The following is a 12,904-nucleotide window of genomic DNA, read 5'->3' as shown; positions in this document are numbered from 1 at the left end:
ATCACTTTAAAGATGTCACGAGGAAAAAGCTGTTCAAGTGAAACAATTGTAATTTATCAACAAGGCTGAAAGTTGTGCTTGAGGTGTCAGTAGGTGGAAAAGTCCTGAAAATTAAGATCCATTCTGTGAGTCTCATCTCATCTCATTATTAATCCTAATCAGTGCAGTTACATGGGTTATATTTCTGTACTGAAGGGAGATGAAATGGTTAATAGATGAGTGTTCATGATCTCTCTGTGTTTGTGCTCCTCCTCTTCCTCTATTGCTCTTTCACACACAGAACCAGGAAGTAACTCCTCATTTCAGAGAAAACAAAACTGATCTCTCTCTCTCTCTCTCTCTCTCTTTCTCGGTGTGATTTCAGGAAAATGGCCGAGGCCAGTATTTCAGTAGATCAGCTTTCTGTGGACCAGTTCATGTGTCCAGTGTGTCTGGATCTCCTGAAGGATCCGGTGACTATCCTCTGTGGTCACAGTTTCTGTAAGGTGTGTATTAATGGCTGCTGGGATCAGGAGGATCAGAAGGGCGTCTACAGCTGTCCTCAGTGCAGAGACACTTTCACGACAAGGCCTGTTCTACGCAGAAACAACATGCTGGATGAAGTGGTGGAGAAACTGAAGAAGACTGAAGTCCAAGCCGCTTCTCCTCCTCACTGTTACGCTGGACCTGGAGATGTGGAGTGTGATTTCTGCACCGGGAGAAAACACAAAGCCGTCAAGTCCTGTCTGATGTGTTTGGCTTCTTATTGTGAAACTCATCTGAAACCTCATCTTGAAGTTCCTGTTTTGAAAAAACACACATTAATTGAAGCCTCAGCAAAACTCCAAGAGAAGATCTGCTCTGAACATAACAAGCTGATTGAGATCTACTGTCGTACTGATCAAACCTGCATCTGTTATTTGTGTACGATGGATCATCACAAAGGTCACGACACCGTCACAGTTGCAGCAGAAAGAGCTGAGAAACAGGTGAGAACTAGAAATCTTTCCAGAATTAAATCATCTTAATTATAGTTTCCCATCTAGAAACAGGTGCTTTAGTCAGTGATATGATTTGAACTTTAATTTCAATGTGTGTATCAGGGCTTTACATTAACTTTTTTGCTCACCGGCCACTGTGGCTAGTGGTTTTCCCGAGTCACTAGCCATTCAGCCTTTTCACTAGCCACAATTTTGTTGCCAGGAAATTGCAGTTTTTTCTTCACCATGATGCGTTAAAGTTCGGAAGATCTAGATTTAATTATGAATGGCAGCGTATAATGTATCTCTACAGGAGCACTCAATACTCAGTGCTGTTAAGGTCGCTGCCTATATGAAAACATGCAACCAGTTGAGACAAAAATATAAACAGAGTATTCTGTGTATTGAACTCAAATTCAAGCCCCTTACAATATGAAATATCGTATAATATGAAAAATAACATTCAGTACAACTGAACTGATTCTAATATTAAAAGTCCAATTCAAAACATTTATCACTGAAAAACATTTGATGTTTTGATATGCAAGTATTATGTGTATTATCAAGTATTATTATGTATATTATGTATTATCTATTAGTGTGTGTGTGAACATGTGTAGAGAGAGACATTAAATGTCCTCATTACATTCATCATCAGATGAGTCTGAATTGTCCATGAAAAATGGTCTTCATGACCTGAGGCTTCCAGCAGGCCATAAGTTGATAGCTGGGGCGGATCAACTTCTTTCCAATTGCGTGAACGTTTCTAAATAGCAGCTCCATCCTCTCCAGCTCAGCCGACTTCATGACAGCCAGGGACTGAAAGCAATGCTGTCCTGTAGTGAACCAGCCGTCTCCGCCTGTTTTGATGTTATAGTAACGATGTGTGCATTTGACTTTTCGTGGTCCTTTATAGTTTCGAGTTTAAAATTACTGGTGCCTGTCTTTGCCAGACTTTCTACAGTCTTCGCAGTACAGGGTATTTTCAGTTTTGCGATGAACTAGCCAATCTCACCCGAACTTCCATTTGTCATTGAACTGTCTTATCTTCCTATTAGCATCTTGTTCATCTCCATGGCCGGAGCCAGCTATGAGGCCCCTGCGGTCTGGACCTCAGTCATTTTTAAGAGCTGAAAATACATTTGTACGCTAAATATTCAACTGGATAAAAAATAAAGAATAACATTAATACGTCTCCGTAAAAAGTGCATTGATAATTATGTTAAATGCTGATTCTGTCTTCTGTGTGTGTTTGGTGTGCGCGGCTCTGAGACCAAGAACACAAACGCGAATGAGCGTGCGACTCGGCGGAGGAACGCAGTGCAGGAGACACGGGGTTTTCATGGGAACCATCAGTGCACTTTCATCAAGCTGTTTAATTTACATTTTCGAAGCAGCGCAGTTGTAGCCAGACGCACAGCTTGTGAACAGGCAAGGCAGGCAACTGTTTGGGGCCCCCTGGCCCAGGGGCCCGCCGAGAGTCAGGGCCCGAGGGCTTAGTTATTTTGTTTTTTATTGTTCTTTACCATTGTATTTTCACATTTGGAATTTAAAAATATTTGGTTTCATACATTTTTCGTTGGTGTCAGATTATTTATAACATATTGGTGATGAACACTGGTCAGAAGGGCCCCCTGGAAATTTTTGCTTGGGGCCACAACAGACTCTAGAATCGCCTCTGGTTGTAGCCTGCCTTGTTTGTGATTTTAAAAATAAATCATTCGATCAGCCAAAGCAATAGAGTGGAAAGTTTCAACTTATTTTTGCCTGAGGTAACTTTGCCTAAAACATGGTGGTGTATACTGATTTTTTTTTCCCAGAATTTTTTTTTTTTTTTTTTTTTGTGTGTGTGTGTAGGTGTAACAGATGCCAGATTGTTAATGTATCTTAGTTCCATAGGCTACATGGTTAGGGTATCTTTTGTCCTCATTGCTTGGGCCAGATCAAACCAGTAAACAAGCTTAAATTATTCTTACTCTTGCCACATACAGTGGTGCTTGAAAGTTTGTGAACCCTTTAGAATTTTCTATATTTCTGCATAAATATGACGTAAAACATCATCAGCTTTTCACACAAGTCCTAAAAGTAGATAAAGAGAACCCAGTTAAACAAATGAGACAAAAATATTATACTTGGTCATTTATTTGTTGAGGAAAATGATCCAATATTACATATCTGTGAGTGGCAAAAGTATGTGAACCTTTGCTTTCAGTGTCTGGTGTGACCCCCTTGTGCAGCAATAACTGCAACTCAACGTTCCCGGTAACTGTTGATCAGTCCTGCACACCGGCTTGGAGGAATTTTTGCCCATTCCTCCGTACAGAACAGCTTCAACTCTGGGATGTTGGTGGGTTTCCTCTCATGAACTGCTCGCTTCAGGTCCTTCCACAACATTTCAATTGGATTAAGGTCAGGACTTTGACTTGGCCATTCCAAAACATTAACTTTATTCTTCTTTAATCATTCTTTGGTAGAATGACTTGTGTGCTTAGGGTCATTGTCTTGCTTCATGACCCACCTTCTCTTGAGATTCAGTTCATGGACAGATGTCCTGACATTTTCCTTTAGAATTCGCTGGTATAATTCAGAATTCATTGTTCCATCAATGATGGCAAGCCGTCCTGGCCCAGATGCAGCAAAACAGGCCCAAACCATGATACTACCATCACCATGTTTCACAGATGGGATAAGGTTCTTATGCTGGAATGCAGTGTTTTCCTTTCTCCAAATATAATGCTTCTCGTTTAAACCAAACAGTTCTATTTTGGTCTCATCCATCCACAAAACATTTTTCCAATAGCCTTCTGGCTTGTCCACATGATCTTTAGCAAACTGCAGACAAGCAGCAATGTTCGTTTTGGAGAGCAGTGGCTTTCTCCTTGCAACCCTGCCATGCACACCATTGTTGTTCAGTGTTCTCCTGATGGACTCATGAACATTAACATTAGCCAATGTGAGAGAGGCCTTCAGTTGCTTAGAAGTTACTCTGGGGTCCTTTGTGACCTCGCCGACTATTACACACCTTGCTCTTGGAGTGATCTTTTTTGGTGGACCACTCCTGGGGAGGGTAACAGTGGTCTTTAATCTCCTCCATTTGTACACAATCTGTCTGACTGTCGATTGGTGGAGTCCAAACTCTTTAGAGATGGTTTTGTTGTTAGGGTTTTGCTGGGATTCGAACCTGGTTCGTTGGTGTGATAATCCAGCAAACCCCCACTAGGCCACCAGGGGGATGACTCAAATGCAGAGGCGTGAGGCAGAAGTAGAAAAAATATCAAAAGGTTTATTTATACTATATACACTATATACAATCCAGGGCAAAACAAAAGACAACAAAAAAACAAAGAGTATAATCCAACACTGGGGAGACAAAGGGAAAAAATAAAAAAAATCCAAAAGTTCAAAGTCCAAAAAGGAAAAGGCAAAAATGCAAAAGCTCAGATCCAAAAACACAGTGAATACTTAAGTCCAAAAGAAAAGCAAAGTGCAAAACAAAGAACCCGGTACAGAGGAAACTGGAGATAAACATAACAGCACAAAGACTCCGTGACAAGAGGACTGAACTCAGGGGGTATAAATACACAAACTAAATTGAACACAGGTGAAGATAATCAGGACTAAACAGGCAATTAACACAACACAAAACACAGGAACAGTGGCGGCCTCTAGAGGTCAAAATAAACATGATATGAAAAGGAAAGAACAGCGGCCTCTAGAGGCCAAAACAGTCCTAGTCCTAACAGGACCCCCCCCTCTAGGAGTGTCTCCTGACGTTCCCAGGGCGATCTGGATGGGCCGAATGGAAGTCCCGACACAGTTCTTTATCTAGGACATCCCGAGCAGGAACCCAGCAGCGCTCCTCAGGACCATAGCCCTCCCAGTCCACCAGATATTGCAACCCGCCGCGGACCCGGCGGGAGTCAAGCAGGCGATTCACAGTGAACACAGTCTGCCCCTGGAAGATGCGGGGGGGTGGGGGGTTCCTAGGGGCAGGGGCATACGTAGACGTCAGTACGGGCCGCAACAGGGAAACATGGAAAGTGGGGTTGATCCTCAGAGTCCGGGGCAACTGGAGCCGGTAGGAGACAGGGTTCACCCTACGCACCACCTTGAAGGGGCCAATGTAGCGAGGAGCAAGCTTGCGGTTCTCCACCTGCAGTGGAAGGTCCTTAGTGGACAGCCAAACCTGCTGCCCAGGGCGGAAAGCGTGTGCAGGTCTTCTATGGCGGTTGGCCTGAGTCTGGTTGGTTCTGGAGGTCTGTATGAGGGTCTTCCTGACCTTGCTCCAGGTCTTGCGACACTGTCTCACATATTGGTTGACCGAGGGCACCCCCGCGTCCTCCTCCTGGTCTGGGAACAGAGGTGGCTGGAACCCAAATTGGCACTGGAATGGTGACAGCTTGGTGGCCGATGACTGCAGGGTGTTGTGGGCGTACTCTGCCCATGGCAGCCAGGTGCTCCACGATGTCTGGTTATCCATAGCCAGGCCTCGCAGGGTGGTTTCCAGGTCCTGGTTGAGCCTCTCCGTCTGACCATTGGACTGTGGGTGAAACCCAGAGGAGAGGCTGGCAGTGGCTCCGATGACCTTGCAGAACCCGTGCCACACTCGGGAGGAGAACTGGGGCCCTTGGTCTGAGACGATGTCCTGTGGAAGACCAAAGACTCGGAAGACATGATTAAACATAAGTTTCGCAGTTTCAAGAGCAGAGGGGAGTTTGCACAGTGGTATGAAGCGGCAGGCCTTGGAGAATCTGTCAACTATGACCAAAATGACCGTGTTACCTTGTGACTCAGGGAGACCAGTGATGAAGTCGACTGCCAAGTGGGACCAGGGATGCCGGGGAATGGTCAGAGGATGCAGGAGACCCTGGGGACGCTGTCGTGGGTTCTTGGTTCTGGTGCAAACCTCACAAGACAGGACAAATGACCTTACTTCCTTCTCCATGTTAGGCCACCAGAAGCGTCTTTTCAGGAAGTCCAGGGTCCTCCGAGCTCCCGGGTGGGCGGTGAGAGGGGAAGAGTGACCCCACTGGAGAACCTTGGCCCGGGCTTGATGTGGGACGTACAAGAGGCCCGGTGGCCCCGTCCCAGGACCGGGGTCCTGGCGTTGGGCTCGTCGGACAGCCTCCTCAATACCCCAGCGGACAGGGGCCACAATCCGGGACACAGGGATAATAGGCCCGACTTCATTTTCCCTGTTAGTGGCAGAGAACAGCCTGGATAGTGCATCAGGTTTGGTGTTCTTGGAGCCGGGGTGGTACGAGAGGGTGAAGTCAAACCGACTGAAAAACAGGGCCCACCTAGCCTGTCGTGGGTTCAGTCTCTTGGCTTGCTGGAGGTACTCCAGGTTCTTGTGGTCAGTCCAAACCAGGAATGGATGTTGCGCTCCCTCCAGCCAGTGCCTCCACTCCTCAAGGGCCAGTTTGACCACTAGCAGTTCTCGATCCCCCACATCGTACCGGGACTCCGCAGGACTCAGGCGGTGGGAGAAGTAAGCGCAGGGGTGCAGCTTTCCTTCCGAACGTTGAGAGAGCACCGCGCCGACACCACTGTCCGAGGTGTCCACCTCCACGATGAATGGTTGGGAGGTGTCTGGGAGGACCAGAATGGGTGCCGTGCAGAAGCGGTCCTTGAGGTCTTTGAACGCCTTTTCCGCCTGAGGAGACCAGCCATAAGATCCACCTGTCCCTTTGGTGAGGTCTGACATGGGTGCTGCTACAGAACTGAAGTTCCTGATGAACTTGCGGTAGAAGTTAGCGAATCCTAAGAACCGCTGAACCTCCTTAACGGACTTGGGAGTAGGCCAGTCCCGGACGGCCAGGGTCTTGGCAGGGTCCATTTGGAGTTGGCCTGTCCGTACAATAAATCCCAGAAAGGAGACCTCGGGAACATGAAATTCGCATTTCTGGGCCTTGGCGAACAGATTGTTCTGTAGCAGCCTCTGGAGAACCTGGCGGACATGGTGGCGGTGCTCCTGCACGGTCTTGGAAAAGATAAGGATGTCATCGAGGTAGACAAAAACGTACAGGTTAATCATGTCCCTTAAGACGTCGTTGATTAGGGCCTGAAAAACAGCTGGTGCGTTGGTGAGTCCGAAGGGCATCACCTGGTATTCGTAGTGCCCAGATGGGGTGTTAAAGGCAGTCTTCCACTCGTCTCCCTGTCGGATACGGATGAGGTGGTATGCGTTTCGTAGGTCCAACTTGGTGAAGATGGTGGCGCCTTGGAGCAGGTCGAAAGCAGTGGACATCAGCGGAAGGGGATATCGGTTGCGCACAGTGATCTTGTTCAGGCCCCTGTAGTCAATACATGGTCGGAGCCCCCCATCCTTCTTGCCAACAAAGAAGAAGCCGGCACCAGCAGGTGAGGTGGAGGGTCGAATGAACCCAGAGACCAGGGCATCTTTGAGGTATTCCTCCATGGCCTTGCGTTCTGGCTGAGAGAGGGAAAACAGTCTGCCACAAGGAGGGGTAGTCCCAGGGAGCAAGTCGATGGCACAGTCGTAGGCCCGGTGCGGAGGAAGAACGGCGGCCCTGCTCTTGCTGAATACCTCCTTGAGATCCCAGTACTCTGTGGGAACTTGAGATAACTCGGTGAGATCAGGGGGCTCGGCAGGAGACACAGGAGAGCTAGAGAGCAGACAAGAGGCATGGCATGCAGGGCCCCATTCCACAACCTGGCTTGTTACCCAGTCTATGCGAGGGTTGTGGCGAGTAAGCCAAGGAAGGCCTAGAATAACTGGGAACTCAGGTGAAGGAATCAGGTGCAGGGATATTTCTTCCTTGTGACCTTGAGACTGGAGGAAGACTGGAGAAGTAACTTGGGTGACTCTTCCATCACCTAACGCTTGGCCATCGAGGGCAGACACAGACAGAGGGACTTCAAGAGGTGCAGTAGGTATATTGATGCTTTGGGCAAAGTGAATATCCATAAAGTTCCCAGCCGCCCCTGAGTCTATCAAAGCTTGACAAGAGTGGACAGACTCACCCCAGGAGATGGAGACCGGGATGTAGATTCCTTGGCCAGAGAGTCCGGGAGAGAGGGTAGGCCCCGTCACAACCCTCCCTCGGCTGGACGGGGCGGTCCTTTTCCCAAGAGTTTGGGACATGATGCTCGGAAGTGACCAGGCTTGCCACAGTAGATGCAGCACTTGTCCCTCCTTCTGCGCTCCCTCTCAGATGCGGAGAGGCGAGTACGACCCACTTGCATGGGTTCTGGACAGTCACTGAAGGAGGTAGACGGTTTCCAGGTAGAGGTAGGGAGGCTGGGGGGGCTCAAGGCTTGGTGGCGTTCTCTCATCCTGTTGTCCAGACGAATAGCATGTGAGATGAGGGTTTCGAGGTCACTTGGGCATCCAATAGAGGCCAGACCGTCTTTGATGGGGTCAGACAGACCATGGTGGAAGGCTGACACCAGGGCAGTCTCGTTCCATCCACTTACTGCTGCGAGCGTTCGAAACGAGATGGCGTAATCTGCAACGCTTCCTCCTTGCCGGATGGACATGAGCTTTCGGGCTGCGTCGGTACTGATGTCCGCCTGATCAAAGACCCGAAGCATCTCTTCAGAAAACAGCTGGAAATCAAGGCACTCAGGTCCCTGTCTTTGCCAGAAAGCAGTAGCCCAGGCTCGCGCCTTACCAGCTAATAAGGTGATCACAAAGGCAATCTTGCGGCGATCCGTAGTGTAGGTGGTAGGCTGAAGCTCAAAGGTGAGTTGACACTGGGTAAGGAACTCTCGGCACTCACTGTGCTTGCCGTCGTACCTCTGTGGTGCAGGAAGGCTGGGTTCGCGAGGTGAAGAAGGTAGCATGGCAGGTGGCACAGGAGCGGGAGCTGGATCAGGAGATGCAGGCAGAGATGTCAGCTGTGCCAGGGTTTTCCCAATTTGCTGAAGCAGTTCCTCATGGCGAGCAAGGGCCTCACGTTGGCTGGTGAGCGTACGTCCATGAGCGTCCATGGTCACTCCGAAGTGTGTCGGAGCTGCCGTAATTCCCTGAAGGTTGGCCGGGTAGACAGTTGACTCAGCCTCTGCTGAGTCGGTCATGACGGAGTCTTTCTGTTAGGGTTTTGCTGGGATTCGAACCTGGTTCGTTGGTGTGATAATCCAGCAAACCCCCACTAGGCCACCAGGGGGATGACTCAAATGCAGAGGCGTGAGGCAGAAGTAGAAAAAATATCAAAAGGTTTATTTATACTATATACACTATATACAATCCAGGGCAAAACAAAAAACAACAAAAAAACAAAGAGTATAATCCAACACTGGGGAGACAAAGGGAAAAAATAAAAAAAATCCAAAAGTTCAAAGTCCAAAAAGGAAAAGGCAAAAATGCAAAAGCTCAGATCCAAAAACACAGTGAATACTTAAGTCCAAAAGAAAAGCAAAGTGCAAAACAAAGAACCCGGTACAGAGGAAACTGGAGATAAACATAACAGCACAAAGACTCCGTGACAAGAGGACTGAACTCAGGGGGTATAAATACACAAACTAAATTGAACACAGATGAAGATAATCAGGACTAAACAGGCAATTAACACAACACAAAACACAGGAACAGTGGCGGCCTCTAGAGGTCAAAATAAACATGACATGAAAAGGAAAGAACAGCGGCCTCTAGAGGCCAAAACAGTCCTAGTCCTAACATTTGTAACCTTTTCCAGCCTGATGAGCATCAACAACGCTTTTTCTGAGGTCCTCAGAAATCTCCTTTGTTCATGCCATGATACACTTCCACAAACATGTGTTGTGAAGATCAGACTTTGATAGATCCCTGTTCTTTAAATAAAACAGGGTGCCCACTCACACCTGATTATCATCCCATTGATTGAAAACACCTGACTCTAATTTCACCTTCAAATGAACTGCTAATCCTAGAGGTTCACATACTTTTGCCACTCACAGATCTGTAATATTGGATCATTTTCCTCATTAAATAAATGACCAAGTATAATATTTTTGTCTCATTTGTTTAACTGGGTTCTCTTTATCTACTTTTAGGACTTGTGTGAAAAGCTGATGTTTTGGGTCATATTTATGCAGAAATATAGAAAATTCTAAAGGGTTCACAAACTTTCAAGCACCACTGTACATGATTTTTTTTTTCAAAACTGATGATATTCGGTTCAAACACCATTAAGAGTAATTTCAGGAATAGATCTCTTGTGTGACGTGTAATTCACCCCTCTCATTTAAATATGGTGAACATTTTTCGGCATGAGCTTTGCGCATCACGGACCTCGGTGATTTTAAAAAGCTGCTCCGGCCCTGCGCATCTCTGCCCCTTTTTCCCTGAGCAGCAGGGTTTGAAACTCCAGCTATATGCCGCCACATAGTGCGCTTGTCAGTCGTCAGCAACTTTGTTGCTTCGTTCATTAACCGCAGGTTACCGTATCATTGATTTTTATCTGAGACGCTCTAAACAATTCTAACATGTTGTGTCAGAATGTTTATGCAGGTGCTCATGGGAGTTGTAGGCGCGTAATATTACATTGCAATGCGTTTATTATATCAGATGCCTTCAGAGAAAACTACAATTAAAATATATTGTCATACCACAGAATAAACCACCCGCCAAAGTGGCTAGTGAGACTAAAGTTATTACCCGCCAAAGCCGAATTTTACCTGCATTTGGTGGGTGGGCGGGTGCTAATGTAAAGCCCTGGAGTGTCTCAATCAGAAGGATTCTGTAAAAGCTGATTAAAATTGTCTGTGTTCTGGTGAACAGAGTGTTAAATTTATCTTCAGTGATGGTGGTAATCTGGTTCGGGGTGAGTTTCCTGATAACGGTGCCCCTCAGACCAAAAGAGAGAGTTGAGAGACTCTCTTAAGGAATGAACGTTGTCTCTGTACGTGCTTTTCCCGAACTCACTCGTAAGAAGGAGTCTAAAGAGCAACAGGACAAAGAGCGTCTTTGTAGCTCGCGTCCCTGAAGGCAATCATATTGGACATAACTAACAGTGTCCAAGTTAACTAGCTATGTGTAAACATTAGCCGTGGACAAGACTATGGCAACTTGGCAAATCCACAGAAAGTCATTTGACTAATCAGACTGTGTAGCGATTGCAACGTTATCGCGAGCTCTAAAGCACAGACAACTTCACTGCAAGCTTTCTCTTGGAATAAAACGTTTATATTCCTCAATATGCTTCCGCAGGTCAGACAGCGAGTTTCTGTAGGCTGTGATGTGCTCCATTTTAGACAAACAAAGCTAACATTTAAAATGAAACGACTCTTTATTCCTTTCAGAAAACTGAACCATGGGTTCTAGCTATAGAACCGTGGGTGTGTGCATTCCCCAGAAGAACCGCCTCCTTCCATCCTGCCATCAACTGATCGTGTTAAATAATGCTGCGGAGAAATCATTGATCTTGATTTTATCCAGTCTATGGACGTGACGTGACCCTAGTGATTACTGATAGACTGTCTCAGTGTCACCTGCGGAAAAACCAATCACGCTTTAGAAAAGAAAAGAAAAAACATCCACTTTCAAAGCTGCTTCATAGTAACGAGTAACGAGGACCTTGATAGAAATGTAGTGGAGTAAAAAGTACAATATTTGTCTTTCAAATGTAGTGAAGTTAAAGTCATAAGTTTCCAAAAAAAAATACTCAAGTAAAGTACAGATACTCAAAAAGTGTACTTCAGTACAGAACTCAAGTAAATGTACTTCGTTACTGTCCACCTCTGATAATTAACTCAATGTCCTTGCAATGTAGAAGAAAACTAATTGAACACCAGCAGCAGATTCAACCCCAGTTTCCCCCGCTGACTGTGAGAGTCCCTCAGAGCCGCATGCGCATTCTGTGGATTCGGCAGCGAGCGAGTCGCTCTTTGTTTTGAACGAGTGCTCCGGGTCTCTCGTAAATTCCGAGCAAACTAAAGGACGACTTGTGCTACGATGTTGTTCGGGAAAACCACGTTAGCTTGATGATGGATCTTAAGAGGTCATTTAAAACTCTCTTGGCCTTAAGAGGCTTTCGGGAAACCCAACCCAGATCAGTTAGTGAACATTTCTCTCTCTCTCTCTCTCACACACACACACACACACACACACACACACAGAGTACATAACCTTCAGAGCAAAACATGAATGTACTTTGAACTGACATTAATATGGAACCAGTTCGCTCGTACTGTATAAAAAGCTGAATGTATTTTATTTGTCCTCAGAGTGAGTTAAAGGAGGAGCAGATGAAATCCCAGCAGAGAATCCAGGAGAAGCAGAAGAAGGTGCAGGAGCTGAAACAGGCTGTGAACACTATAAAGGTGAGCAGTGAGCAGAGACAGAGCTGCTCCTAGAAACACACACAACATGGACAACGAGTCATTTACAGTCCCAGTAAGAGAGGGAATGATAGATGAGCTTTAAATCTTGTGTGTGTGTGTGTGTGTGTGTCCTAACAGCTCAGTGCACAGACAGCAGTGGAGGACAGTGAGAGGATCTTTACTGAGCTGATCAGCTCCATGGAGAAAAAGCGCTGGGAGGTGACGGAGCTGATCAGAGATCAGGAGAAGGCTGAACTGAGTCGAGCTGAACGACTCCTGGAGCAACTGGAGCAGGAGATTGCTGATCTTCAGAGGAGAGTCACTGAGCTGGAGCAGCTTTCACACACACACGATCACATCCATTTCCTCCAGGTAACACTCACTGTCTGATCTACAGAGCCAGCTGTTCCTCACACACTCTCTAAAACACCTCTCATTAAGGGAACAATAAATGTCCCTGTCTGACATCACAAGTGGGTTTTACATTTCATTTGCTTTCTGTAGGTTTTAGCTTCTGGACGTCGCTCTCCTCCATGGAAAAGACCATCGTTTCACACATCCAGAGTCACTGTCCATCAACATCTCTCATTTGATGGAGTGAGGAATTCTCTCTCAGATCTGAAAAAGAGACTCGAGGAATTCTGTGAGGAGGAATTCAACAAAATCCCTCCACATGGTAA

At 46.5% G+C, this 12,904-nt stretch overlaps 2 protein-coding genes across 3 annotated transcripts in view; both read left to right on the top strand.

The window, feature by feature from the left end:
• The window catches only part of LOC132879260 (E3 ubiquitin/ISG15 ligase TRIM25-like), a 55,897-nt gene that overhangs the window by 25,591 nt on the left and 17,402 nt on the right, over window positions 1-12,904 (top strand). The window lies entirely within an intron of this gene.
• LOC132878182 (E3 ubiquitin/ISG15 ligase TRIM25-like) lies at window positions 241-12,339 on the top strand. 2 transcript variants are annotated; one of them, XM_060913648.1, is made up of 2 exons: window positions 241-968; window positions 11,205-11,401. In XM_060913648.1, the coding sequence occupies exons 1-2, from the start codon at window positions 369-371 to the stop codon at window positions 11,289-11,291; spliced, it is 687 nt and encodes a 228-aa protein (XP_060769631.1). In that variant the 5' UTR covers window positions 241-368; the 3' UTR covers window positions 11,292-11,401. The 2 variants fall into 2 exon arrangements, with proteins under 2 accessions (XP_060769631.1, XP_060769630.1); XM_060913647.1 differs by lacking the exon at window positions 11,205-11,401 and adding an exon at window positions 12,129-12,339 and having other exon boundaries at window positions 243-968.

Source organism: Neoarius graeffei, chromosome 2 (assembly GCF_027579695.1).
Source record: "Neoarius graeffei isolate fNeoGra1 chromosome 2, fNeoGra1.pri, whole genome shotgun sequence".
In the NCBI taxonomy this organism is placed as follows: domain Eukaryota; kingdom Metazoa; phylum Chordata; class Actinopteri; order Siluriformes; family Ariidae; genus Neoarius; species Neoarius graeffei.
Note: the sequence above shows the minus strand (reverse complement) of the source record. Positions and strands in the feature narration are given on the sequence as shown.

Coding starts and splice junctions, on each gene's coding strand:
- LOC132878182 (XM_060913647.1), top strand. CDS start 369: ATGGCCGAGGCCAGTATTTCAGTAGATCAGCTTTCTGTGGACCAGTTC. Junction 969..12,128: donor CAGAAAGAGCTGAGAAACAG/GTGAGAACTAGA, acceptor ATTTGTCCTCAG/AGTGAGTTAAAGGAGGAGCA.